Raw genomic sequence first — 26,724 nt, 5'->3', positions numbered from 1 at the left:
AAAGAGTTAGTAAGGACCCATCTCAAAGAATATACCAGGCATGGAGTTGTGTGCCTGTGGTTCCCGAACCACAGGTAGGAGGATCACTATCCAGGTGGACCCATGCATAAATGTACCTTATTGGACTGAGAGCTGCCTAGATTAGCAAAGTGAGCTTCTGGGTGTGTCTGTGATATCATTTCCAGAGAGTATTAACCAGATTAATTGGATGGTGGCCAGCACAATCCCATTGGCTGGGATGGAAAAAAGGAGAGGACACAATGGCATAAGCATATTCTCTCTCTCTCTCTCTTTCTGTTCCTGGACATGATGTGAACTTCTCTGTTCTGCTACACTCTCCCTGTGAATTCTCTGAGACCAGGACCCCAAAGAAATCCTTCCTCCCTTTAGTTGTTTATGTCAGGTATTTTGTCACAGGAATGTCAAAGCACCACAAATCAATGGAGAAAGAACCTATAATTTAGGATATGATACTGAAAAAATGAATTCATTATATGAGGATAGCAACATTGGATAACTATCTTCCTTGTACCACATATAAGCATAGACTTGATATGGTCATGGACTGAGGCTGGCCTTGGGAAAAAACTATCAAGACCCTATACATAAAGAAGCTAAAACAAAAAAGAGCTGGAGCATGGCTCAAGCTCAGGTGATAGAGCACTTGAAAACAAGCTCAAGACTGTGAGCTCAAAACCCCAGAACTGCCAAAAACTATATGTAACAACATGTAAGCCTATAAACTATACAGGATAATATTTAAGGGAACATTTGTCTAAATTAGAAATATTTAGCTCTTGTTAAATGTATCCCGTATGACTGAACACACAAACTCTAGGGCGAGAAAACACTTAAGTTATATTTAAGTGCAACTGTTAAGGTTTAGTTTCATAGAGCATATTGTGGAAAAGTTAAGCGAAACAGGCTAGAAGAAAATCATATCATGCAAAAAGTATTCATTTAGTAGTTATTAAAATCCATGAGAAAAGATAGGAAATATGGAGAAACAGCAAAAAAAAATGAGTAGGTATCTTGAAGTGAAAGTCTAAATAGCTAATAAATGTGTTAGTCTAGACCTTAATTTCACTACATTACAAAATGGCACATTAAAACACCCATGAGTCATCATTTTATACCAGTTGGAATAGTAACATCAGAAAATGAGATTATCTGAAGAATCAGGCTAGAAGGAAGAGGAATACCCATACAGTGGTGGTATAAGAACTCTTAGCATCTTGTCTGGGGGCTCTAGGAGGGAGCACAGGTACTTATACAACTTTGGCTGAAGAAGGCCCTTTATCAAGGAAAGTCATCTTCTTCAACCAAATGCACGGACTCCATAGGAGTAGTGAAGAAGTGAAAGGGACAACTGCCTAGCCAGCCAGCTCAGTTGAATCAACTCTGGAGATCAATGGAGTGACACATTTCATAGCCAGATGGCCCTTATATCCAAGACCTACTCTTAAGTACTAGCAGTACTGAGTGACCTTGTCTATGCATGCACCTTATGAACCCAAATAGGGGTTATAGCATACCATATATGCGCGTATTTACAGACATATGCTTATCATATTCCATTAAGTGTCAATGGTGAGTAGAAGTAGGAAATGTAATTAAAATATAATAAATAGATGCATGAGTAAAATAAAGCAAGAAACATTTTGCCCCACAGTGTGATAAAATATTGTGAATTAAGCACTGTAAGTTAATTTAGTTTTGCTTCTGAATTCCAATGAGACAAGGAGGAAAAGAGGTAGAGTTAACTGTATTCAAGATTGTTTACTAGGCATGAAGAGTGTTGTAATTCAAAGGACTCATGTTTAATATACTTAAGTTTGGCTCTGGAATTTCCTAGTTTTAGAAAGCCCTTCATCATTTGTGCCTCAAAATATCCTTGAGAGAAAAGGTTCTTTTAAGAGAGTTGATCATTTATTATTATGCACATTTTTATTAAAGAAAAATTGAGCTTAGAAAGATCAAGGGACCTTGGTGAGATGGAGGCTTTTGACAGTTTTACACTCTCTTGTTCTATAGGCAAAATCACAAGACTGGCTGCTAAGCAATCACTCTTCACCTATCAAAATGAGAGGCCTGTTTGAGACATCTCTCTGTGTCTTCCACACCACTTTCATTTCTAACAGATGATACCAAAACCCAGGACTGGTGTGTAGGTTCAACTCCCAGCTCTCCACTGTCACAACCTGGAAAGCAGGACAGCAGCAGCTCTTCCTGGGTTCACTCTTGGACCCTAAGTGGAGCTGATGTCTTCCTCCTCTGTCCCCACTGTCTCTCTCCTTTTTATTTTTCAATGCCCTCCTACCCTTTCATTTCTTTCCTTTTTTTAAATGGCTCTGCCAGAGACCATCCTCCATTATTGGATTTCTAATTTTGGTGGCTTTTCCCCTTCATCCGGGTTTCTCTGTAGTCCCACTGTGGACATCCTACTGTGGACCATGGAGGCCCTGACCCAGCAAAAGACTCCCTCTGTCCACCCCTAGGTGGATTCACCTGCCATTTTCTGGGAATGTCTGGAAAATATCCAGGTGCACATACTTATAGACTATCAGTTGGCAGTGGGGACACTCTGCCTTCTCATACACCTGTCCTACTGGGAAGGGCCACTGCAGGGATTGCTCGCCACCTCTCAATCTCAGTCTAGGTCCCACAGGAATTGTGCCAGCTTCAGAACTAAGGTCCACTGGAATTGTCCCACTGGAACAGTCTCAATTTTGAACCCTCAATTTCCAATCCGCAAAATGGGTCAAAAGTCATCCAATCCCCTGAAGGACAGTCCATTGGCAGGTCTCCTCCAAAACCTTCAGATTCTGGGGATCACAAAGACCATTAAACCCAAACGCTTAATTTTTTTTTTATTGTAATGATAAAAAATGACAATGATAACAGTTGACCTAAACAGCACACTTTTGATTTCAAATTCAGTGTGGAAATTTTCTCCAATGCTATGGCAGATGTGCTGAGGTCCCATACAGCCAGGCTTTCAGTTATCTCCACTCAAAACCTTCTCTCTGTCAGTCTTGTAATTCCTTCCAGATTCTCCTTCTAAATAAAAAACCCTCCAAAAACTGTCTTCCTTACCCTCCAAAGCTGCATCATCATTAAAAACCTTGTCCTCTGACTTCAACCCAGCTCTATGTCATGCTTTCCTTTTTCTCATCTCACAAGGTATAAATAATGTCTAACTTTGAAAGCCTTCTCTCTAATTCTGTTTCAGCCATGATGGAGGTAACTTTCACTCCTCCTATTCCATTGAAGGACAGACTGTGGGAGGTCAAGGAAACACTTCTCCCCCCTAGAAAACTCCTGTTTGCATCTGAAAGGCATCTCCACCATCAGGCAATGCAAAAAGGCCACAAAACCCACTCCCCACTCTGACCCACAGGATCACCAGTTTCCGGGTCCCCCTGCATTCCCCAATATGCAGTCTTTCTCTTCTCTTCTCTACAAATAAATTCTCTACAAATAAAATCTTTCCAACCTTTGCTGTTAGAGTTTGTCTGTGCTTTCATTCTCAGAGCAGGCTCAAGAACCCCAAACAACTGAAATTCCTGCGTGTGTCATCCATGCATCATATTTGGCAACCACGAAGGGACAAGCCATCACCTGAGGTCAGTATAGGTTGTGCCAAACTGGGAAAGACTGCCTAGGAATGTGACCATGAGCATCTGGCACTCTGGTGGAGTCTATTTTCCAGGAGAGACCCCCCCACACACCACGGCCTAGCTACGGTGGAACTCTCAAGTCAAACTTCTCTCTCTGTCTTGTTAAGGAGGGTTTCTCCCTTGGGAAACTGAGGAAAAGCTCCGAGCCCACTACAGCTGTATGGCAGGCAATCTGAAGAAACTCAGATGCCAAGTGGGGGATTGTACCACACTGCCAATGCTACGTGGGCAGAACCTGACTTCAGTGCACCAAGGCTTTTTCTCTTTTCCTCTCCTTAAACTCTAACTCTCTCTTTCAAGATATGACCCACTTAAGAGGAGGTCCAAAAACAGCCAGTGGAAAGGAAAGTTTGTCTTCAAGCCAAAAAAGGTGTTCTGGCTGGGGCACTCCCTGATGTCACCCAAAGGCTAGAAACACAACTTCCTGACCCTCCCTAAGGCTCCAAAGTTGGCTAAGTCTCGAACCCCTCCAGCCATGTCCGTGGCAAACAAACAATCAGATCTCTTATGCTTCCTTCATGGTTTTCATGGCCCAAGAGTGGAGGTCACCTCTTGCTTCCAGTGCTCCAGTACTGCCTTTGGGCAGGATCGACCTGGACAGTAGGGATGATGAATAATCCCTCATGCATTGAGCCTGGAAACTCTCTTTTCCCCCAACCCTCAGCCTCTCCTTCCCCTTTCCCAGGCAGTTCAGGATGAGTGTCCTCCTCTCCCCTTTGCTCTAAACAGCAGTGAGCATCTTTCTTCAAGGAGTTTGGGAAAAATCCTTACAGGCACCAGAAAGTGATAGTCTCCAATTTAGGCTTAACTGTGTTTGTCAAGCATCAGATTAACTGGTTAAACATGTTCCGCAGCCTGCCCTCAGGGAAAGAAAAAAAAAAACAGTTAAAAGGCAAAAACCTCAAGTCTTCTCCGTTTTTTTTGCCCCCTACTGGAGCAAAAGCCTTCAGACACTCTCACTCTCTCTTTTCATAAAAAGCATACATGCGTCACAGAATATATAGGGGGACAAAAGTCTACTTCATCAAGAGTCCCCATCCATGTCTCTACAAAGGTCCTCCTTCTGGTCATACAAGCCCTCTTGGTTACTTTGATAGAGTTATTTTTTAATTACAAGCATTCAGCTGGTAGAGGAGAATGAAGCCTACCTGAGTCACAGAGCAAACAGGCAAATCAAAATAGATGAGAGATTGGTCAAAGATCATCTCAGGGGGGTGGGTGCATCTGAGATATCTGAGAATCCCCCACAACTTTACCCATGAGTGGCAGTGGAAGGAACAAGGGAGAGAGGGATACCCTCTCCCATTAGAGTTTCTCCTCATCTGTGGATGCCTAGACAAAAGGAGAAACCTCTGTTAAGGTGACCAATTTTCCCTTGTTTCCCTTTTTTTAGATGGGGAATCAAGCCTCAAGGATCCAGGAAGGATCCCTCCTTGCATGCTTATTAAAACATTGGAAAGATCTTGATCCAGAAAGTCTTCAGCAAAAGCGACTCAAGTTTTACTGCACCCAGTTTTGGCCACAGTATCCTCTGGGAGATGAGGAAAGATGGTCAGAAGGAGGGAGCATTAATTATAATATCATTCTTCAATTAGATATGTTCTGTAAGGAAATCAATGTGAGTCAATGCCCTGTATAGCTATCCTTATCTCAACCAGCAAAAACCCTTGTTCCTTCCTATTATAGATTATACTCTCTCTACAACAAAATTAGAAATAAGGGCAAAATAGTTTCTGCTGGGTATTGAGGGGGTGGGGGGAGAGGAAGGGGGGGAGTGGGTGGTAAGGGAGGGGGTGGGGGCAGAGGGGAGAAATGAACCAAGCCTTGTATGCACATATGAATAATAAAAGAAAAAAAAAGATATGTTCTGTAAAAAGGAGGGAAAGTGGACTGAAGTTCCATATATTCAACTGTTCTTTTTCCCAAGAGATTACCCAGAATGGCTAAACAAATGCAGGCTAGATACCCAGACCATGGTAACCCTTTGCAAAAAGCCCCCAAACTCCCTTGAACAAAAAAACCCATCTAATTCTCCATCAGCTCCCCCTCTTCCCCCTTACCTAGCTACCTCACACACTAGACGCTGTCCCACAGGACTCTACACCCTCCAGTTAATTCCTGGAGGGGACAGAGCTCATGTTCCTTTTAGAGTGAGTGAACTTAAAGAAATAAAAAAGGATTTAGGAAATTACACAGAAAACCCAGATCAGTACACCCAGGCACATAGAGAAGTCAGCCAAAACTTTGAACTGAGCTGGAAAGATGTAATGCTATTGCTATCTCAGACCTTCAGTTCTCTGGAGAAACAGTGGGTTCTAGATCAGGCAGTCACAGCTGGAAACAATTATCACTTAGATAAAAGCAACCCTATAGGCCTGTCTCAGACTGGGCCCTCACAGGAGGAGGAGGAGGGGGAGGGAGAAGAAAGACAAAGACAATGGGTACCTAGAAGGGAACCTCAATTCCCAATTCCAACAGGAGATCAGGCAGTACCTAGGTATGAACCTAAGTGGGACCCTGAAAATGACAAGGATGAATGGAGTCGTAACCATTTCATCCACTGCATTCTTGAGGGTCTAAGGAGAGCCAAGGTAAAACCTCTTAATTACTCCCAAGTCACAGCTGTACAGCAAGGACCCTTAGAAACTCCAGTAGCTTTCCTACAGAGACTTAAGGATGCTTTATAAAAGCATACCGACATTATACCAGAGTCACAGGAAGAGGAAATCATCCTAAAAGATAAATTTCTAACACAGTCAGCACCAGATATCTGTAAAAAGCTTCAGAAACTGGTGGCTGAAGGGAGCAGAGATCTGGACCAATTGATCCATGTAGCCACGTCTGTATACTATAACAGGGACTTAGAAAAAGAAAGAAAGGACCTGGAAAAGGAAAAGAGAAAGGATAAATGGCAGGAGGCTCTGATCACAGTGCTCAGAGAGGCTTCCCCAGGGCAAAGTCCAAACCCGAGAAATGCTTACAATGTGGACAGGCAGGCCGGTTTAGGAGGGAGTGCCCCCCGAGAAAGCTACCTCTGGGACCCTGCCTCACTTGTTGGGGAAAACATTGGAAGGCACACTGTCCCCAGTTTCCCTGGGAACTGAGGCTAGAGCCTCCAACCCAATGATGGGTCCCTGGGCCTCCCATCAAGGCTCTGTAACCACTGTAAAAGCAGAGGAGCCCCAAATTAAGCACAAGGTCAGCCTCCTTATCAATACTGGAGCCAGCATCTCAGCTATTCCTTTCTCTCCTGGACCCAGGTCCTCAAAAAATTACTGTTTGAAGCATATCAGGCCAGCTTCTAGAGTGTTATTTCACTCAGACTTTAGCCTGCTCCTGGGGAGATTTCCATTTCTGTCACACCTTTTTAATTGTCCCAGAAACCCCTATTCCTCTGCTAGGGTGAGACCTTCTATCTAAATTGGGAGTACAGCTCCTTTTACTCCCAGGAGAGTAGTTTTGCTTGCCCCTAATAGAGGAACAAGTAGACCCCATAGTGTGGATGGATGGACACACTGTGGACGGACACAAACAGCTTTCCCAGTCCTAATTCATCTCAAGGACCCCTCCTGGTTTCCCCATTAAAAACAATATCCTTTAAAGCCAGAAGTTAAGGAGGGGCCAACTCCCATAATCAAAGACTTAAAGAGACAGGGACTGCTAATAGAATGCTCCAGCCCATATAATACTCCTATTCTCAGTGTCAGAAAGGGACCTAACAAGGGCCTAACAAATGGAGGCTAGTCCAGGATCTCTGCCTGATCAATGAAGCAGTAGTGCCTCTCCACCCTGTAGTTCCAAATCCCTACACTTTTAGCCCAAATACCTCCAGGTATTGCTTACTACTCTGCCCTGGATTTAAAAGATGCCTTCTTTTGCATTGCCTTACACCTTAAAAGTCAACCTATCTGTGCCTTTGAGGACCCCACAAGAAAGTCTGGACAGGTCACTTGGACTGTCCTCCCCAGGGGGTTATCTCTAACCCAAGACTTGGCAGAATGGCAATATCCACAATCTACTCTGCTACAATATGTAAGTGACTTCCTGCTCTGTGGACCAAATGAGCCTATCATTTCACAAGCTACTGAGTCCTTACTAAACTTCTTAGCAGACAGAGGTTATAAAACCTCTAAAGAAAAAGCCCAATTGTGTCAGTCTAGGGTTACATATTTAGGTTTTGTCCTGGAGAAAGAAATGAGGTCTCTAGGAGAAGATAGAATCTGTCCAATCCTGACATTTCCTCTACCTAAAACTCTAAAGCAATTGAGGGCCTTTTGGGGGGTCACAGGATACTGTAGAATTTGGATCCTGGGATATGCAGACCTATCAAATCCTTAAGGAAGCACAGAAGGATACCCAGTCCTCTATTAAATGGGATGACAAGTCAGAAAATGCATTCCACAGGTTAAAAAAGGCTCTTATGATAGCTCCTGCCCTGGGTCTCCCAATAGAAGACAAGTTTCAATTATATGTCTATGAAAAGGGAGGCCTGGCCTTGGGCGTGGTGACTCAACTCCAGGGCATCACTCCCCAGCTAGTAGGCTACTTAAGCAAAGAGTTAGATCAGGTAGCCAAGGGATGGCCAGGATGCCTTGCAGCAATGGCCACAGTAAGCCTTCTGAAACCTGAAGCTCAGAAACTTATCCTAAACTGCCCCCTAACGGTTTATACCCCACATGACCTAGGGAGAATTTTAAACTCAAAAGAACTTTGGCTATCTGACAGCTGTCTACTTAAATACCAGGCCCAGCTTCTGGGAGGGACAGAAATAACTTTAAGGACCTGTCAGAGCCTAAATCCTGCATCCCTTCTACCAGAGGCAGAGGGAAATCTTGAACACTCATGTGAGGAGGTACTTATGGAAAATTATGCTGCCCCACCTGACTTAACTGATCAGTCACATTGTCAGTTTTCTCAGCATCCTGAGTGACTCACATGGTCCCAGGACTACAACCATAAATTAACTGGAAATCTAAAAGACAAGTGGCTGATGATTGGAGGTACTTTTCTGTCCTGACCTCCTGGTCTCCACCTCAAACCAAGTCTCTAAGTCTGCCTAAACACTCTATTAATAGTATTCTCCTTTAAGTCTCGTTTTTGAGATGGACAATTTTCTCATTGAAGACATGTCAAGACTGGGAGAGTGGTCAGGTCATATCCAGGTCATCGAGGGCATTGGGATGACCTGTTTGCTCTCCTGGCCAAGGCACCATGTGTTTGGGAATAAGGACCCACACCCTCAGCCTTATTGCTCAATGAGGCTGGAGAGACTAAAGACGAAATTTAAATTCTTTGTCTAAAATGCCCCATATATTTCAAATTAAACTTTCAGTTTTCCAAGTTACAACATTAGCTAAAAGGCAAAAGAACAGCCTTCCTGAGTTCCACTACAGATTCAATAAGGCGTTTGGTTTTTTTTTTTTTGTTCATTAGGCCCCTTACCTAAAATTAAGTCTTGAGGGACTAATTCATTCTACCTTTTTCCATTCTTACTATCACCACTTTCAATGGAGATACTATCTTTTTTACTGCAACGATCTGTCCTTTTCCTAGTCTGTCATACAAATTCTAATTTTAAAACAAATTTTTAGTATAAAATAAGAGGATGCACTTGAGCATCCCCTAGTGTATCCTGTATCCTTTGCCCAGACAAGTGTATGGGATGGCAACACCACACCAAGACTAGGCTCTAAATTTACTTTAAAGATTTGGCTAATATAAAAGCTACCATAGCCCAAGGTAAACTATTATTAGAGATTTTTTTTAAACCCTCTAGAGGTAAATCTAAAGCCTTCAATATCTAAGAGTGCACTCAGAATTAACATAATTGTTTTGTGTGTCATTATATGACTTCTGTGTAGGCTCTTATATGATTAACTTATTAGAGACAAAAATCTGATACCTATGGCAACAGTCTTAATGGAGACTAAGACTGACTCAAAACACTTTCCTAGATTTGACTGTTGCTTCAGCTATCAAGCTGCCCAAAATGAGTCCTAAAACAACAGAATGGAATATACCTCAGTCTGCTCCGAAAAAATTTAAAAATAACTGATCAATGTATTTATGGCTATTCAGTTAATTTTTACATGTTCTTGAGCTCTTGAATCTATGCATGCTTAAATTGACATTTATGGCACACCTAATTTCAAACTTTTTTGCATATGTGTGTATTTAAACATCTTTAGGATGATTCTTATTATAGAGTTAATGTAAAAAATAAAAGACTTCTGCTCTCTTCTCTCCCACCTCTTCTGTTGCTACTTTTAAGACATCAGTTTTTCAAAGTTTTAGGCCAATCAGGTCTAACTAGAATACAGGCATTATTTTATGTACAGTAACTCTAATCTGTTGCATCCTGTGTAAGTTTAACTTAACTCTAAAGTTGATACACGAAAGAGTAGGAAATACTCTAGAATTAGTAGATATAGGTAAGAACTTTCTTAATGGAACCCCAGCAGCACAGCAACTAAGAGATAGCATAGATAAATGGTACTTCATAAAACTAACAAGCTTCTGCTCAACAAAAGAAATGGTCTCTAAACTGAAGAGAACACCCACAGAGTGGGAGAAAATATTTTATAGCTACACATCAGACAAAGGACTGATAACCAGAATATATAGGGAACTTAAAAAACTAAATTCTCCCAAAACTAATGAGCCAATAAAGAAATGGGCACGTGAACTAAACAGAACTTTCTCAAAAGAAGAAATTCAAATGGCCAAAAAACACATGAAAAAATACTCACCATCCCTAGCAATAAAGGAAATGCAAATTAAAACCACACTAAGATTCCACCTCACCCCTGTAAGAATAGCCATCATTAGCAACACCACTAACAACAGGTGTTGGCGAGGATGCAGGGAAAAAGGAACCCTCTTACACTGTTGGTGGGAATGTAAACTAGTACAACCACTCTGGAAATAAATTTGTAGGCTACTTAAAAAGCTAAACATTGATCTACCATTTGATCCAGCAATACCACTCTTGGGGATATACCAAAAAGACTGTGACACAGGTTGCTCCAGAGGCACCTGCACACCCATGATTATTGCAGCACTATTCACAATAGCCAAGTTATGGAAACAGCCAAGATGCCCCACCACTGACGAATGGATTAAGAAAATGTGATATCTATGCACAATGGAATTTTATGCAGCCATGAAGAAGAACGAAATGTTATCATTCGCTGGTAAATGGATGGAATTGGAGAACATCATTCTGAGTGAGGTTAGCCTGGCCCAAAAGACCAAAAATCGTATGTTCTCCCTCGTATATGGACATTAGATCAAGGGCAAACACAACAAGGGGATTGGACTTTGATCACAAGATAAAAGAGAGAGCACGCAAGGGAGATATGAGGATAGGTAAGACACCAAAAAAATTAGTTAGCATTTGTTGCCCTCAATGCAGAGAAACTAAAGCAGATACCTTAAAAGCAACTGAGACCAATAGGAGAAGGGGATCAGGAACTAGAGAAAAGGTTAGATCAAAAAGAATTAACCTAGATGGTAACACACATGCACAGGAAATCAGTGTGAGTCAACTCCCTGAATAGCTATCCTTATCTCAACTAGCAAAAAACCCTTGGTCCCTCCTATTATTGCTTATACTCTCTCTTCAACAAAATTAGAGATAAGGGCAAAATAGTTTCTGCTGGATATTGAGGGGTGGGTGGGAGAGGGAGGGAGCGGAGTGGGTGGTAAGGGAGGGGGTGGGGGCAGAGGGGAGAAATGACCCAAGCCTTGTATGCACATATGAATAATAAAAAAAATAAAAAATAAACAACACACACACACAAAAAAAGACAAGTCAAGTTTTCAAAGTTTTATGCCAATCAGGTCTAACTAGAATACAGGCATTATTTTATGTACAGTAACTCTGTTCATCTTGTGTAAGTTTAACTTACATTCAATTCTTTTATAACTAGACCTATTAACAAATGGTCTCCTTGTAAGTTAGTTATTGTATAAAAAACAGTTTAAGATCGCCTTTCTTCATGGGTCTACAAAGGATATTAAAAGGTATTAGGAATATTTTTTGGGAAAAGTTAAAGGAAATAAGAAAGTGCTATTAAGTGTAAAAGGATTTTGTAGAAAAGTTTGTCCTAATGGAACTGGGACAAGGACAAACCATCAGAAGATTCAGATTGTCACGTAAAGGTCCTGAATAGGTCTTAAAAGTATATAATAGATGGAACTTATAAAAGCTTAGGTATGTGATTAAGTTAACTGTAATCTCAGAGTTACCTAAAAAATTTCCTAAGGTCATGTTAAGCTAAAACCTATGTCCATAAAATAACAAGGCTATATTAACATTGTTCTGCTCTGAGTAAAGTCTGTAAAAAAACTGTCATAAGGAAAGATTTTATCACAATAATTACTCATGTTTCCCTTGATCTTGTCAAACTTTTTAAATACTTAAAAAAGCTAAACCTTAACTAAATCAGGGTTCATTTAAGTATCTGTTCATGTAAAAGTCTCTTAAATAACTTTTTCTTATATCTGTGTGATAAAATAGCTGTTGTTTTGGCTAATTCTGGCACAATTGGTATGCTATAGATTTGTGACTAAAAATATGTAGAGTTATGTGTCTAGACTTTATCTAAATATTGTACAAACATTTGCAAAGTTAAAAATGTGTCAGCAAAATATATGTAAAATGACCAGCTAAGCTCTATTTTATCCGAAAGCATTCTATCTAAACCTTTGGCATATAAAATAGTTTATAAAACTTTTGGCAGTTCTGCTGTTTGTAATCAGTGACATTCAGAAACAACCTGCTATTTGGCAATCCTGATATTTAAAACCTGGCCTATATTTGTCTAAGCCAAATAAGTGGTAATGTATATATGAAATGTACTTGTGCATTAGGAAAAAAGACCATTTGGTATTACAGACACTGTCCCCCTAACTTGTAAGAGATCTAAAGTTTTGACTTTTGTCAGTGTGGTACACCTATTATCTTACTAGTCAAAATTCTAAATTTTACTCCAAAGAAGATGAAAAAAAGCTAAACTAATATGTATATCTGACATTTATGAGGCTGTGATACTGATTGTTGCCGGCTCCTTCGTAATATATTTATACTCCCCCAAATATATAAGCCTTCTAAAATGCAAAGCTTAAAAAACTTTACCAAGCAGGTATTTTGTGTCCATGTGCTCCTAGTTGTGACAAGGAGCAATAGTGTTCCCTCTTTAATGCTGTCAGTCAAAATGCTGTCTGCAATGAAAACAACTACATGTTCTGACAATTCCTCTTTTCAGTATTTTAACACATGCTATTCTAAGTCTTGTCATTCACAATCTGGGTCCTTCTCTGGAGCAATTGCAATCAACCCCCAAAAAATTATTCTAACAAGTAACTATGTTTTAATTGAGTCAGCCTTCTAAATATTTGCTTTTGTTGGCTTTTTAGAAAACCTTTAACTGCTGTCTGTTGACATTCTGCAGCATTTTTAAGTTGTCAGGATACCATCTATAGTCCAGACAAAACTAAAAATGGATGCCAGGTAAGCCTACTTCTTCTAAACCTCTTTTGTTGCTTATAGTTTGGCCAAATAGGTCTTAAATGGCACTGATTCTCTCCTGACCTTCCTGGTCCTTCCCCTCCGATGTTGAAAACATCCAGGAAAGCTATTCCAGCACTGAGAGACTTTAATTAACCAAAATGATTAATTGACAAAATCTTCAGAGGAGACTCTTCAGAGACAGTTTGGAGAGAAGAGGGGAAAATCTGTCACAATCCAGATGAACTCACCTGTGCCAGACCCAACAAAATTTACTAAAGGCAAGAGGTTTTAAAAATGTGATCTTACACAGGGCTAGTAAACATCCAAGCTCTTGCAGGCACCTCTGACAGAAGACAAACTCATATTTTAGTCCAAGGCCTTCTGTTTAAGTAAAGACAAATTATTGTTGCTGGCTCCAAACTTATCTTTTCAGTAGTCCATGCTCATGGAGTTATTTCCCTCTATGCAGTCTATTTAACTGGGAGCATTCTGACTTTTACTTACTCTGTATTCTATTTTATAAAGGTGTTTCTAGTTTTAAACTTAAACAACAAGTACTTTTGATTTAGCTGTCAGTTATTTGTCCCCTTCTCCTGTATTTGTCACTGGCCAAAAGATCCTAGGTCCCTGATTTTCCAGGTACTTAAACTGCTTTTGTTGAAAAGTATTGACTCCCTACTTGTACCCACAGATTAACTAAAAACAGAGAAACATGGCATCTTTCCATTTTGTCTATTGTCCTTTGCTCTAAGCCATTCTCTCCTGCAGCCACCTTGGAATCAAGAAAGGACCAGAATGATCAATAACATCTTTATGACAAGGAACTAAAACTACCCCCAACAACACACTCTAATTGGAACGGAGCACCCTCCAGATAACAACTCCAGAACCTCTCCCAAAAACCAGAACTGAGATAATGACCAATCCAATCTCACCTGTGGCTGGGACTGTTTAAGTATACATACCTTTGTCCCCTTGCCCCAGTTCTTTTGTCTACTTAAACCATAGCCAATGTCTGTATCCCAAGATCCCTTGGTTTTCCTTCTCATGCTGATAACCATTGGCCCATGTGTATTTAACCACATCTCACTTTATCTCCCAAAGGCTACATTCCCTTCTACAGGTTGCCACTCAAAACCATGCCACTTCCACAGGAAAAATGCCGCTTTTATGTCAACCAGTCCTGGATCATTCATGATGCTGCTAAAAGACTTCTAGAACATGCTGCCAATCTCCAACAATGAACAACGGACAACTGGGCACAGTGGTCTTCTTGGACTAAGTGAATGCCATGGGTCTTCCCTCTGCTGGGAATCCTGATTTTTTCCCATTGTGACCTTGCGTTCCTCAAACACGTTCTCGCTTTGTTTCCCAGAGGCTCCAAGCTTTTGTTCAGGATACTACTCATAAACAGATCAACTCAGTTCTGTTCCTACCCTCCCCTTAAGAGACCTTGACACCCACATTCAGCAGAAAGTAGATAGAGAAATGTCGGCACCCCAGTCCCATATATATATATCAAAAGGCAGGAATATTAGGGTGAACAAAAAGAAACCACTTTAGGATTGGACTCCCCACCCTTGCAGACAGCTTACTAATAGCCTGTCACCCACTGGAATGACCACATCTAGCCTCAAGGAAATGACAAGCTACCACTTCACCAGGGGATCCAGAGCTAAGCAACTTATATACCTAGTTACCACTTATCTCCTCTAGCTTCCCCTAGTGATGGTTGACTCCACTCCCGAAGAATTTTCCCACCCAGAGGGGTTTCTCCTCCAGGCCACTCCCCTATATGTATTCCAAGTCTGTAGGCAGCTGTGGGCTCCAGCTCTCTTGCTGGGGTCCCTCTCCACAGGGCTCTTGACTGAACAATAAACCCTGTGCAGGTGTCTAAGCAATTTCTCTGTCTCTTCCGTGCCTCTTTCATTTCTAACAAAGTCCACTTAACTCTAAGAGATAAGGAAGGAAAATAGGGAAAGATAGGGAGAAAAATTCTAACAGATGAAGGTTTGTATTCCTAACACCACAATTTTGTAAAATTCAGCAATGCTTAATGCAATACCCCTAATAAATGGCATATTAGACCACTAAGTTCTTAGGTACCATGAGCTCCAAGTGGCTTTCTTAGAAAAAGTTACTTCAGTGACTGACCTAAAAGTTACTTTAGTGATGGTGGATTGCTGACAGCCATCATGTTCCCATGCCCTCACAAACCTGAAAGAAAACCTTAGGTTTGTGGCGCAAGAGTAAGTCGTCAGGTTAGTTTGCTAAAAAGGAGAGTGCTGATATAAGTGCAGACAATAGCTAGAGATCAACCTGTAAATAAGACTTTAAAAGTGCAAATCCACCCCAGTAGCACGGTAATCAACAGGAACCTGCTCCATTCTGCACCACTCCCACTGCTAGAGTTTTATTGGTTGTTTTGCTTGTTTATTTGTTTTTTATTCCCCTGTCAGAACCTGAGTTGCCTCCAGTTCACAAGAACCCCCATGTGCTAAATATCCACATGCAGTGCAAAGAGCCCTGCCCAACTCAAGAGACAGTTGCCAATCACCAACCCCCAGCCTTCTTTCTCTCCAATAGCAAAGAAATGAGCCTAAAAGCCAATCAGGTGAGCTAGCCACTTTCAGTCCTGAGAGATACTGCACAGGTCAGCTGACTAACTAGGAATCCGACCATCCCCTGCTCACAAGAAAGTCTTTAGCTAAGCAGACTGACTGAAGGCTCCCAGACCTGTCAGAGGGGGAGGAGTGCCAACCCTTGCTGCTCATCCTGGCACCTATATCCAAAGGCAGGTCAAGGAGCAAGCTGGTTATCTCACAAGCCAGCTCAGCTCATGGAAAATAATTCTTCTGACCTCCACCAAGAAACCCGGTTGCTAAACCAGATGAATCTGATCACTCCTCCAGTACACTTTGACCACGTGTACTGATTGAAGGCTCCCAGAACATTTCCCTGCGTGGAGAAGAAGGGTCTCATCCCAGTGTCTCCAGCTCAAGGAGCAGGGAATAAGCAGAAGTAGGCTGGTGCTCCATTTCTAGGTCTCTATCCCAAAGCAAGCTGGGTATATAGGTGGGCTGGCCAACTAGCCAAAACCTTTAGCCTATAGCCCAACCAAGCAGCATTTGCAGACACCCAGGTGACAGGAGCTTTTTGCCCCTCACTCCCCAAACAAAATTTTAACCTGGAGGTCTATATGGAAAAGAGAGGGGGCAAGCTCAATGTGGATAAGCCAGGAGCAATCATTGAATCCTCTGAACAAGGGAAAGCACAGGCTCCAAAAGTGGCAGAGTGCTTTTTAACCTACTAGCAGCACACAGAGAATCCATAACCAACCCACAATGGTGACCTCACACACCTAGAGCTGCCCCACCTCACTCCAGCAACTTCCCTAATTCGGTCCCTCCCCTCCAAGTTACACCTGGGCAATCCAGGACCCTGAGGGGACTTGTGAGTAAAGATAACAAAACTGAAGACAAAAACCTGAGGACCAGAGATTAGAGAGGAGTGTCCAGTGTATTAACAAAACACAGAAGACCAGGAAGAAATTTAGACTTCAATTCTTTTTCTTTTTTGTTACAGTTTTAATTTTTCCATCCTTCTGATATTGTCAATTTTCTTCACACTTTTTAAATTATCTCTTTTCTTTCTTCTTCTCCTTTTTTCTTACTTTTCCTATTTCTTTTTTTTAACTAACCATCCAGCTAGTAGTTTATTACTCCTCTTTCTTTCATTATTCTCACCATTATATCCTTCCACCATCCCTTACATAGCAACCTTCCCCACAACAACTGAACTACATGAATAAAACAAGTTTTATTTTTCTAACCTCATTCTGTTTATAAATAATGCTACCAAAGGTAATAATACTTCATGTAAATATCTGGTGTGGTATTGAACTGGTAAATTTGCTATTGCTAAATTATACCTCTAGGCCAGTGTTCAAAAATGAAACAATAACTTAGTCAATAACCAAACCTGACAGAACACAGAAATTAATCCAAGGGAAAGATGTCAGGTGACTAAAACTCCCTCCAAATAATTAACTACGTATAAGCAAAATAAGAAATATGAAAAGGCAAGAGAATATGATTCCTCAAAAGGTCAACAATCACACAGCAAAAGATCTGTGGATAGTGAAGGGGATGAAACCTCAATTTCTGATAAGAACAACCAAGGAGCTAAAGAAGACATGCAAAAACAAATCAATGTCATCAAAGGAATATGTATAAAAAGCTAAATGAATTCAAATGAATTGCAAAGAAGCAAGTAACTGAACACAAAAAGGATAGAAACAAACATCTGAATGAATTCAAGGAGGAAACAAAAGACAAATTAAATAAAGAAGACAAAACAAGATATGAAGGGAGAATTTAATGAAGCTATGGGAAGTCTCAAAAAATAGAAACTATGGAAATAAAAAGTTCCTTAACTCAAATAAAAAATACAGTTGGGGGGAGGGGGGAGAGGACGGGGGAGGGGGGCATGGTGGAGAAATGACCCAAACAATGTATGCACATGTAAATAAATGAATAATAATAATAATAAAAATACAGTTGAAAGCCACCCCAGCTAACCGGAACAAATGAAAGACAGAATTTTAGGACTTGAAGATAAAATGGATACAAATATTAATACAGAGAAAAAGTATGAAGAAATACAAATGGAATAAGCAAGAACTCTGCAACTCCATTAAAAGACCAAGAGGATATAACTCACCAAAATAAACCTATAACCAGAAGTGAAACTGAAGCAGTAATAAATAGTCTCCCAACAAAGAAAAGCCCAGGACCTTAAAAGAACTAACACCAACACTCTGCAAACTTTTTCATGAAATAGAAAGGGAAGAAAAAAAAAAAAAGTACAACTGAAAAAAAAAAAAGAAATGGAAGGAATAAGGAATACTATCAAACTTATTCTACAAAGTCAACTCAAATTTATATCAAAACTAGACAAGGACGTAAAAAAAATAGAATTATAGGTAAATATTATTAGTGAACATAGATGTGAAAATTCTCAAAAAAATGCTGGCAAACTGAATTCAACCACACATCAAAAAGATCATATACTATGATCAAGTTGGTTTTACTCCAGGAATACAGGGATGGTTCAACATACACAAATCAATAAATGTAATACAGCATGTAACAGAAGCAAGGACAAAAAACAAATGATCATCTCAATAAATGCAGAAAGGCCTTTGACAAAATTCGACATCCTTTTATGATAAACACTCTGAGGAGACTAAGAATAGAAGGAATGTGTCTCCATTAATAAAGGCTATACATAACAAACTTACAGCCAACATCATATTAAACAGGGAAAAACTGAAATCATTTCTTCTAAAGTCAGGAACAAGACAAGGGTGAACATTCTGCCCACTCTTATTCAATATAGTTTTAGAATTCCTAGCCAGAGCAATAAAATGGGAGGAAGAAATAAAAGGAATTCATGTAGGGATGGAAGAAATCATATTATTTCTATTTGCTGATGATATGATCTTATACCTAAAAGATCCTAAAAATCCACAGAAGAACTGTAGACATCATAAACAGTTTCAGCAAGGCACAGGATACAAATCAATATACAAATTCAGTAGCTTTTCTAATACCAGTAATGAACAGAATGAGAAAGAATTTAGAAAAATAATGTAATTTAGAAGTCTCAAAAAATAAAATACTTAGGAATAAATGTAGCAAAGAAGGTGAAAGATGTCTACAATGAAAACTATAAATCACTGAAGAAAGAAATTGAAGAATACACCAGAAGATGGAAAGATGGATTGGCAGAATTAATAATGAGGAATGGCTACACTGCCAAAAGCAATCTACATGTTCAAAGCAAACCCATCAAAATTCTAATGACATTCCTCTCAGAGATAGAAAAATCAACCCTACAGTTCACAAGGAAACAAAAAAGACTACAAAAACCTATGCAATACTGAGCAAAAAGAGGTATCCCAATACCTGACTTCAAACTGTACTACAGAGCCATAGCAATAAAAACAGCATGGCACAGGCACAAAAGCAGACACAAAGACCAACGGAACAGATTAGAACAGACTTAAATTCAGGCAGCTACAGCCATCTGATTTTTTGGCAAAGGAATCCAAAACATACATTGGAAAAAAGATAGTCTCTTCAACAAATGTTGCTTGGAAAACCGGATATCTGCAAGTAGAAGACTGAAACTGGATCCCTGTCTTCCACTCTGTGCTAATATCAGTTCAAAATGGATCAAAGGCCTTAATGTAAGGCCTGAAACTCTGAAACTACTATTGGAAAGAAAAGGGAATACACTGGAACATATGGTCATAGGCAGTAAGTTCCTGAGTAGAACCCTAATAGTTCAGCAATTAAGAGAAAGGATTGACAAATGGGACTGTGTGAAACTAAAAAGTTTCTGCATAGCAAAGGAAACAGTCACCACACTGAAGGAACATCTGACAAGGGATTAATAACTAAAATTTATAGAGCTTAAAAAGCTCAACTCTCACAGAATCAATGACCCAATGAAGAAAGAGGCAAATGAACTGAACATAAATAGGAAGAAATACAAATGGTCAACAAATGTATGAAGACGTCCTCAACATCTCTGGCCATAAAAGATATGCAAATCAAAACCACTTTAAGATTTCACCTCACTTACATCAGAATGACTATCATCAAGAACACAAACAACAAATGTTGGCAAGGATATGGGGAAAAAAGAACCCTTATACATTGTCGGCTGGAATGTAAATTAGTACAACCACTATGGAAAGCAGTATTGAGGTTCCTCAAAACACTAAAAATAGAACTGCCATAAGATTTGGTACTAATCCTGGGCATATATCCAAAGGAATGTAAGTCAGGATACAATAAAGCACTTGTACACCCATGTTTATTGCAGAGTTATTCACAACAGCCAAGCTATGGAAACTGCCCAGATGAATGGATTAAGGGAAAAGAAAAAATATGTGTGTGTGTGTGTGTGTGTGTGTGTGTGTGTGTATGAAATAGTATTCAATGTAAAGAAGAATGAAATTATGTCATTTACAGGTAAATGGATGGAACTGGAGATCACCACCTTAAGCAAAATAAGCCAGGTTCAGAACAAATATCACATTTTCTCTCATATATACAAGATGGGTCCAAAAGATAAATGTCTACGCAAATATAAGCATGATCATACATAGACACACACATATATAAATACACATATATGGTACTAGAGGAAGGGGAAGGGCAAGCAGAGAGGGTAAAGGAGGGTAAATATTATTGATGTAACTGATATATATAATGCATGAATATAGAACATTGAAACCTGTGAAAATCATTTTAAGTAGGAGGGAGGGAGATGAGGGAGAATGATGGAGGGAATAAACTTAACCCAGGTACATTGTAAGCATATACAGATATGTCACAATGAAAACTCCTGGATAACTAACATATACTAATAAAATGTTTTAAAATATGATCAGAAATAAATGTAAATAAGAAGATAATTCTTATACCTCAGGAGAACCATATATCCAGGTATGGCTGCTAAAGAGTAGATGAAACTGCTCACTGTGGACAAGATTAGAAAGTACTGGAGCATCATGGCACAGTCATGGCCTTTGTCACACAGCCCAAGGACTGCAGAGGAGTTACCTGATGTTTGAATGCAGCTACAATTTTGGAACACCTGTCAAAAAATAATAGATGATCCTATTTAAGGAAGAAAAATTTTGAAGCCAAGTCTTAAATATTTTTTTACATAGCCAGTTGGACCAAAATGGAGACTTCTGGGGCTGGGGATATAGCTCAGCAACAGAGCACTTGCCTCACATATACAAGGCCTTGGGTTTGAACCCCAGCTCATATCAACAACAGTAGTAATTAACAATAATAATATAATAAAGATTGGAGACTGCTCCATCTCTTTATTTGCATCTCCTTTATGATGTCTCTCAGCAATATAATATAAAACATGGGAGAGTAGTTTTTAAAAACTAGTATTTTTTTCTAAATACATGTGGTAAACTTGAAATAGTTCATTTATCCTAAATGCACACTTAAAAATGAATCAGTTTTTACAACACTAAGTACGAAAAATAAAATCTATTTCAGAGTACTCAGTTGACATATTTAGAGCTTATGAATGAAGTTTTATTCCTTAAAAATATAGTTTCTTTCAAAAACGGAGTTAAGTCAGCCCTTTTTAAATTTATTTTATCTTTCCAGGTCTTATTAAGATTCAAAACTTGTATTTTACTTTGTTCATCAACAACTTTGGGAGAATTGTAAAGCTTTTAAGAAAGTACACTTAACTCTGTCTTATTAAAAAACTGTCATGATGTGAAAAACACAGAAACATATACACTAAAAAAAGAAAAAGCACAGCAAAGCAATCATTGGATAATTGAGATAAAAAATTACCAACTTTATCTCAATGATAAAAATTTTTCTGTTGAGAATATTTTAACCCAATTTATTTGAATAATAATCTAAACTGCTGAAGTTACAAATCAGTGCTCAGACACTGAATGCTCATACATGCATGAAGAAAGTAACTTAAGCTGTTCACAACACATTAATCTGGCTTTAAGGAAACACTAAATCTTACTTTCAGCAGATGTGGGCCCCACTCATAGCTAGAAGTGCTAATGTAGAGCACAAAAAGTTCTCTCGAAAAGGCCAAATGGATGTGTTACCATGTTTACGCCAGTCCCAGCAGATGTCTCGCAACCAGCAAGACAGGTGGACATGTATGATAAACCATTGTCTCCACACACGGGATCCCATATTTTAGTTGGACAGTTGCAATGTGTATTGCAGTCAGCAAGGATCTTATTTCCCACGTATAAGCCTTGTTGGGTTCTGAAATGATTTAAAATAATTCCATGGATACTGAAAGACTATTCAAGTATTTTAAATCTCTCTTCTTTTTATCTCAATCCCCAACTACATTTCTTCTCCTCTCCCAAAACAGGACATTTTCTAACCATCAATGCATGGTCTTCATACTATGGTTTTGGCATACAACATACCTATTCCAGTGATCATATAACTACCTTTTCATTGATGTATGGGAAAACATATAGTCAGCAAATAACCATTCATTGTCTTCCATGTGGGCAGCGTTTGTCTGAGTTGACCCATGTAGTAGAAAGTAACAAGAGAGGGCTAACTTGAAAATCTAAATCTGCAAGTTTCATTTATAAAGTTGATAGTATGTTGAGCTCTGGAAATGTAGCTGCTTAAATAAACAAATTATTCCTTTACCATAGAAAGTGGCCAGCACTTGTAATATGATTGAAAATGCACTAGCCCAGGAGTCTGGGGACTGAATTCAAATCCTAACACTGACTCAATCACACTGGGAATCAGCGTGATTGGAGATGGACATCATCTTTAAGATTCTTTCCAATTTTAAAATCCACGTTTCTGTATCAACGTGGTTGAAGTAGTTTTCCGAAAACTCCCCTTTTCACTGAATTCTTTGGAACTTCAATTTCTTCATCTATAAAGTAGAAATAATAGCCCTATCTTAAGTAATAACTTCTCTCTTAAAAGGGAACAAGACTCAAATCAGATAATGTATAAAAAATTACTTCACAATTTGACATGTGAAATGATTTTAATATTATAATCCTTAATGATTTTAAAAGGAACATTTTAGAATGTCCTTCATTCTATTTTAACCCATGACTTGATTACCTAAAGTTAACTTGAAAAATTCTGCATCACTATGAAAAACTTTTCCATCAATCCAGATAATCCTCAAAATACAAAGTCTAAAACTTCAGTACTTTAAACCTACCTGTACCAGTGAAATATACATTCTATATATTAATTTACCATGTATCAGTATTTAATCATGTGTAACTTAAGCCCATTGTAGAAACATATAATGGCTATGAAGACTGTATAATCAACTCTTCATTTTACATATTTATAGGAATATAAAATATATGGCTAATACACTAATACAACCTGAGCTATAGTAGTTTCCTTTATGGATACCTTAAAGCTCACAAGGATACCACAGTGACAACATACACACACATGTACAATCATAAACTCACTCACTCAATGCCTTTAATGAGCCTACAGCTTGTATGGATTAGCATATGATTGACAGATGGGAGAAAGTTAAAAGACAAGAATGGACCGCTGCCATTAACTCTTAAGCAAGTGATCTGGTCATGCAAAACCAAGTAGAAAAACCATACTGGTAACTGTTTAAAGATGATGACACTCATTAGAAAAACAACATACCCATCATAAGAGGTAGTTATGCCAGCAACTGGAGAATTATCACAGGTCATCAGAAAGGTTAAAAAATAGAGAAGGTACTCAATCATGGAGAGCCAACAACCTATGTGGGCAGCTTGTTTTACAGTAATCTTAAATTTCTTCATAATTAAGCCACCAGCTATGTATCCAAAGCATATTGGAGGTAAGTTATAAATACCTGTAAATGCAAGCAAAATATGAATTACAACATAACAGCAAAGGAACAATCATTTTTATCACTTTTGTCTGTCCTACATAAGACACTCTTTAGGTCCAATTACAGCGATTTTAACCCCCACTTAGTTACACATTTCATACAGGGAGATTTTTGAAATACCCCTCAATGTTGAAGTGTTTTTAAAATTCTTGTTATAATCATCCATTTAATTAATTTCAGTAGGGTGGAAATTTCTTGCAGACAGGGGTCATAATCAATATCTCTTTTCTTAGCATGCAGGGAGGAATAGCAAACCAAAGTTCACCATAATTTATTAGTTTATTATTCTCTACTCTGTGGAATGGGAACATATATAAGCAAACATATATATGATATTTAGTTATTAATTCCCACTCCAGCTATTAAGAATTTGACATAGCTCTAGGTATTTTGGAGGTCACTTTACTGAGTCTGTAGCTGTCTGGTATAGTTACATTTCACCTCTTTCTGCTTCTGACCATCTATTCCTCTCCAGCTCTCCCTCAAAAAAAGGAAATAAAAAGTGAAAGACAGTCCTGGGTTGTATTTGCACAAAGTCAGCATCTGGCTCACTGAATCATAACTTTGGGAGAGTTTGTTAAAAATTCATTAACAAACCCCACTCTACTCTGTCTGATTTAGTTTGTCTTAGTGGGGGTAGATATTTAAATACCTTTCATAACACTCTAAGTAACTTGGATGCAGATAGCCTAGAATAGTCATTTTCCAAATGAACAAAAAAATCCCAGGGAAAAGGAAGGTTTAGAATCACTGGGGTTAGTATAACAACAGGAAAAGTATGATGTTTGTGGTTGCAGAGACACCTAAAACCACCAGGGGGACCAGGGAGCTAAACTAGGAGGAATATGGGATTCAGGAAATGAAGTATATGAGTAAAACACAGAACCCTCATGAGTTAACTGTGCATTCCACTTTAATGGATTGCCTATCTCAAAATGGACTAATATTTGAATCCCCCAAGATTCCCATAAATATTATGCACTTGCATTCTGACTAGAGAGAGAGAGAGAGAGAGAGAGAGAGAAGAGAATTTTGAAAGGAAGTATCAGGCCATTTCCCTTCCATACCTTTTCCAGATTCCCTGAAGAGTAGAAAGAGAAAATTTACCAGAGACAGAATTACCCTACATGATTTCAATCTAGGAGTCTCCTAGCTTCCCCAGGAGATTTCATGAGGGGAGGAGTGTGCTGCTGAAGCAAAGAGAAACAAGCATACCGATGAGAAAGATGGCGTCCGAGGTTGATTTACCATACTGCTGTTCCAGAAACTTAGGCATGAAGGAAAACATATTGGCAAATGCATTGAACTGTAGCACACTGATAAGTATGAAAAGCATGTAAATTGGATTACAGGACAGACTTTTCATGAATGGTAAAAAATCTGAAATGAAAGAAAAACAACAGTGTCTAACTTGGCTTTGCATTTTGTAACTGTTTGATGTTTTTCTTAAACATCACCATTCTCTCAAATTATGTTTTGTAATGCACATACATTTATTAATTCTTTTTACTTCTAGGAAGCTAACGTTATATATCCTGTAACAAAGATGAAGACTTCTGGAAGTCAGTAATGCCAGTGACTGAGTGAGACTAGAACACAAGAGTTATGCCTTCCCTAAGTCACTATTGGACATTGTATCTTAAAGCAAAATCCTCAAGAGACCAAAATAGTGTCTGTGTCTGCACTGTTTTTTATTTTTCCATCTTTTATTCAATCCTTTCTTCAGTAAAGATTATCTAGAATGGAAGATGCTTGTTCTGTTGTCTAAAGTTTGGAAGGAAGTCTCTTTGATGAACTCTGCACTCAAATAGCGATATTACCCATGCTCAAACATTTGAAATGAAAATGCACAGAGGGATGAATGGGATTAAAAACTTGCTCAAGTACCAGGATTTTGTTCTGCTTCTTCAGAACAACAATTTCAAGTTCTACCAATAGCTGAGCCACCTGAAGATATTTTTTAAAATACCAACATGCAGGTTTCACTCCAAGACATGCTGGTTCATTTGTAAGTAGTAAGGACCATGTAAATGATATAAACACAACTTTTCCCTGTTTAAAATAGTTCAGAGTCAAATCTGTGGGCTGTATCTAGTAAGTGGGTTGAGTCACATTCTGATTATTTTGGCTCAAATTCTCACTCGTAATTTCTTTTGACTTTTCCTATCTTTCTGTTCTCTGTCTTGATTTCTTTGTTTTGTAGTATCCCGGTTTACTCAATAAACTAGCTAAAATTCACTTTAGAATAAAGTATAACAAATAAGCCATTTAGAAGAGTTGAGAAAGCACAGCTTCACGGAAAAAAATGAATTCTACTTGTATCATTCATATTTATGAAAGAGGCACTTTGCTGAGGAGAGAGATAGGGACAGAATTCTTGGAGCTGTTTAAATGTAAATATCCTTGTCCTTGTAGATGAGTCTCAACAGTTTATATTTATTTTCTATGTGTCTTACACTATGCTAAGCTCTTTCCTAGTTATGAAAATTGAATTGACCACAAACAATGCTCTATGTTAACATCCTCTATCAGTCCCTTAAGAACAATTGTTAATGTAATCGTTCTGAGAATTTCCAAGACTCTGAATTGGCTCCTAATGATCCCAGAACTATTAAGGTCCATTCCATTATGTTTTAAGTAGATTTGCAATTGTTAATAAAAATTCTGTGTACATTGTGATGGTAGAAATAGCAACATCAACAATAAAAATACTAATAATAGTAATTCCTTTTACCTTCACACAGAACCCCTATAACAAAAAGTACTGTTATTATCCTCATTTTACAGACAAGGAAACAACCCCTTATATCCCCCAAAGGATTCCTCTGCCAGAATTCAAATGCTCAGGCCATACCCATATCAATTAATGCCGAACTCTAGAGAACACTACTGAACTTCCAGGAAAGTTTAAAATTTTCCCAAGTGATTCCAATGTATATAAAGTTTGAGAATCAGTGTTCTTAAATACGAACTACTTAGGCTATCTTGGCTTACTTTCCCACTGAAAAATCTTGTCAATTGAACTTTTATTGGAGATCTATGCAGAAA

At 38.8% G+C, this 26,724-nt stretch overlaps 1 protein-coding gene across 9 annotated transcripts in view; it reads right to left on the bottom strand.

The window, feature by feature from the left end:
* Positions 1 to 26,724, bottom strand: part of Slco1a2 (solute carrier organic anion transporter family member 1A2) — a 123,318-nt gene that overhangs the window by 13,321 nt on the left and 83,273 nt on the right. For 7 of the 9 annotated variants that reach the window (XM_074075924.1, XM_074075923.1, XM_074075922.1 and 4 more), the window contains 4 exons: positions 24,892 to 25,056; positions 23,442 to 23,637; positions 21,875 to 22,040; positions 20,693 to 20,865 (listed from right to left, as the gene is read on the bottom strand). In XM_074075924.1, coding sequence (XP_073932025.1) covers positions 20,693 to 20,865; positions 21,875 to 22,040; positions 23,442 to 23,637; positions 24,892 to 25,056 — 700 coding nt within the window. Of the gene's footprint in view, positions 1 to 4,414; positions 4,536 to 4,653; positions 5,013 to 20,692; positions 20,866 to 21,874; positions 22,041 to 23,441; positions 23,638 to 24,891; positions 25,057 to 26,724 lie in introns of those variants that run through there. The other 2 variants (XM_074075926.1, XM_074075925.1) reach the window with 2 other exon arrangements.

This window comes from Castor canadensis, chromosome 6 (assembly GCF_047511655.1).
Source record: "Castor canadensis chromosome 6, mCasCan1.hap1v2, whole genome shotgun sequence".
NCBI classification, from domain to species: Eukaryota; Metazoa; Chordata; class Mammalia; order Rodentia; family Castoridae; genus Castor; species Castor canadensis.
The sequence above is the reverse complement of the archived record's forward strand: the minus strand, read 5'-3'. Positions and strand labels throughout refer to the sequence as shown.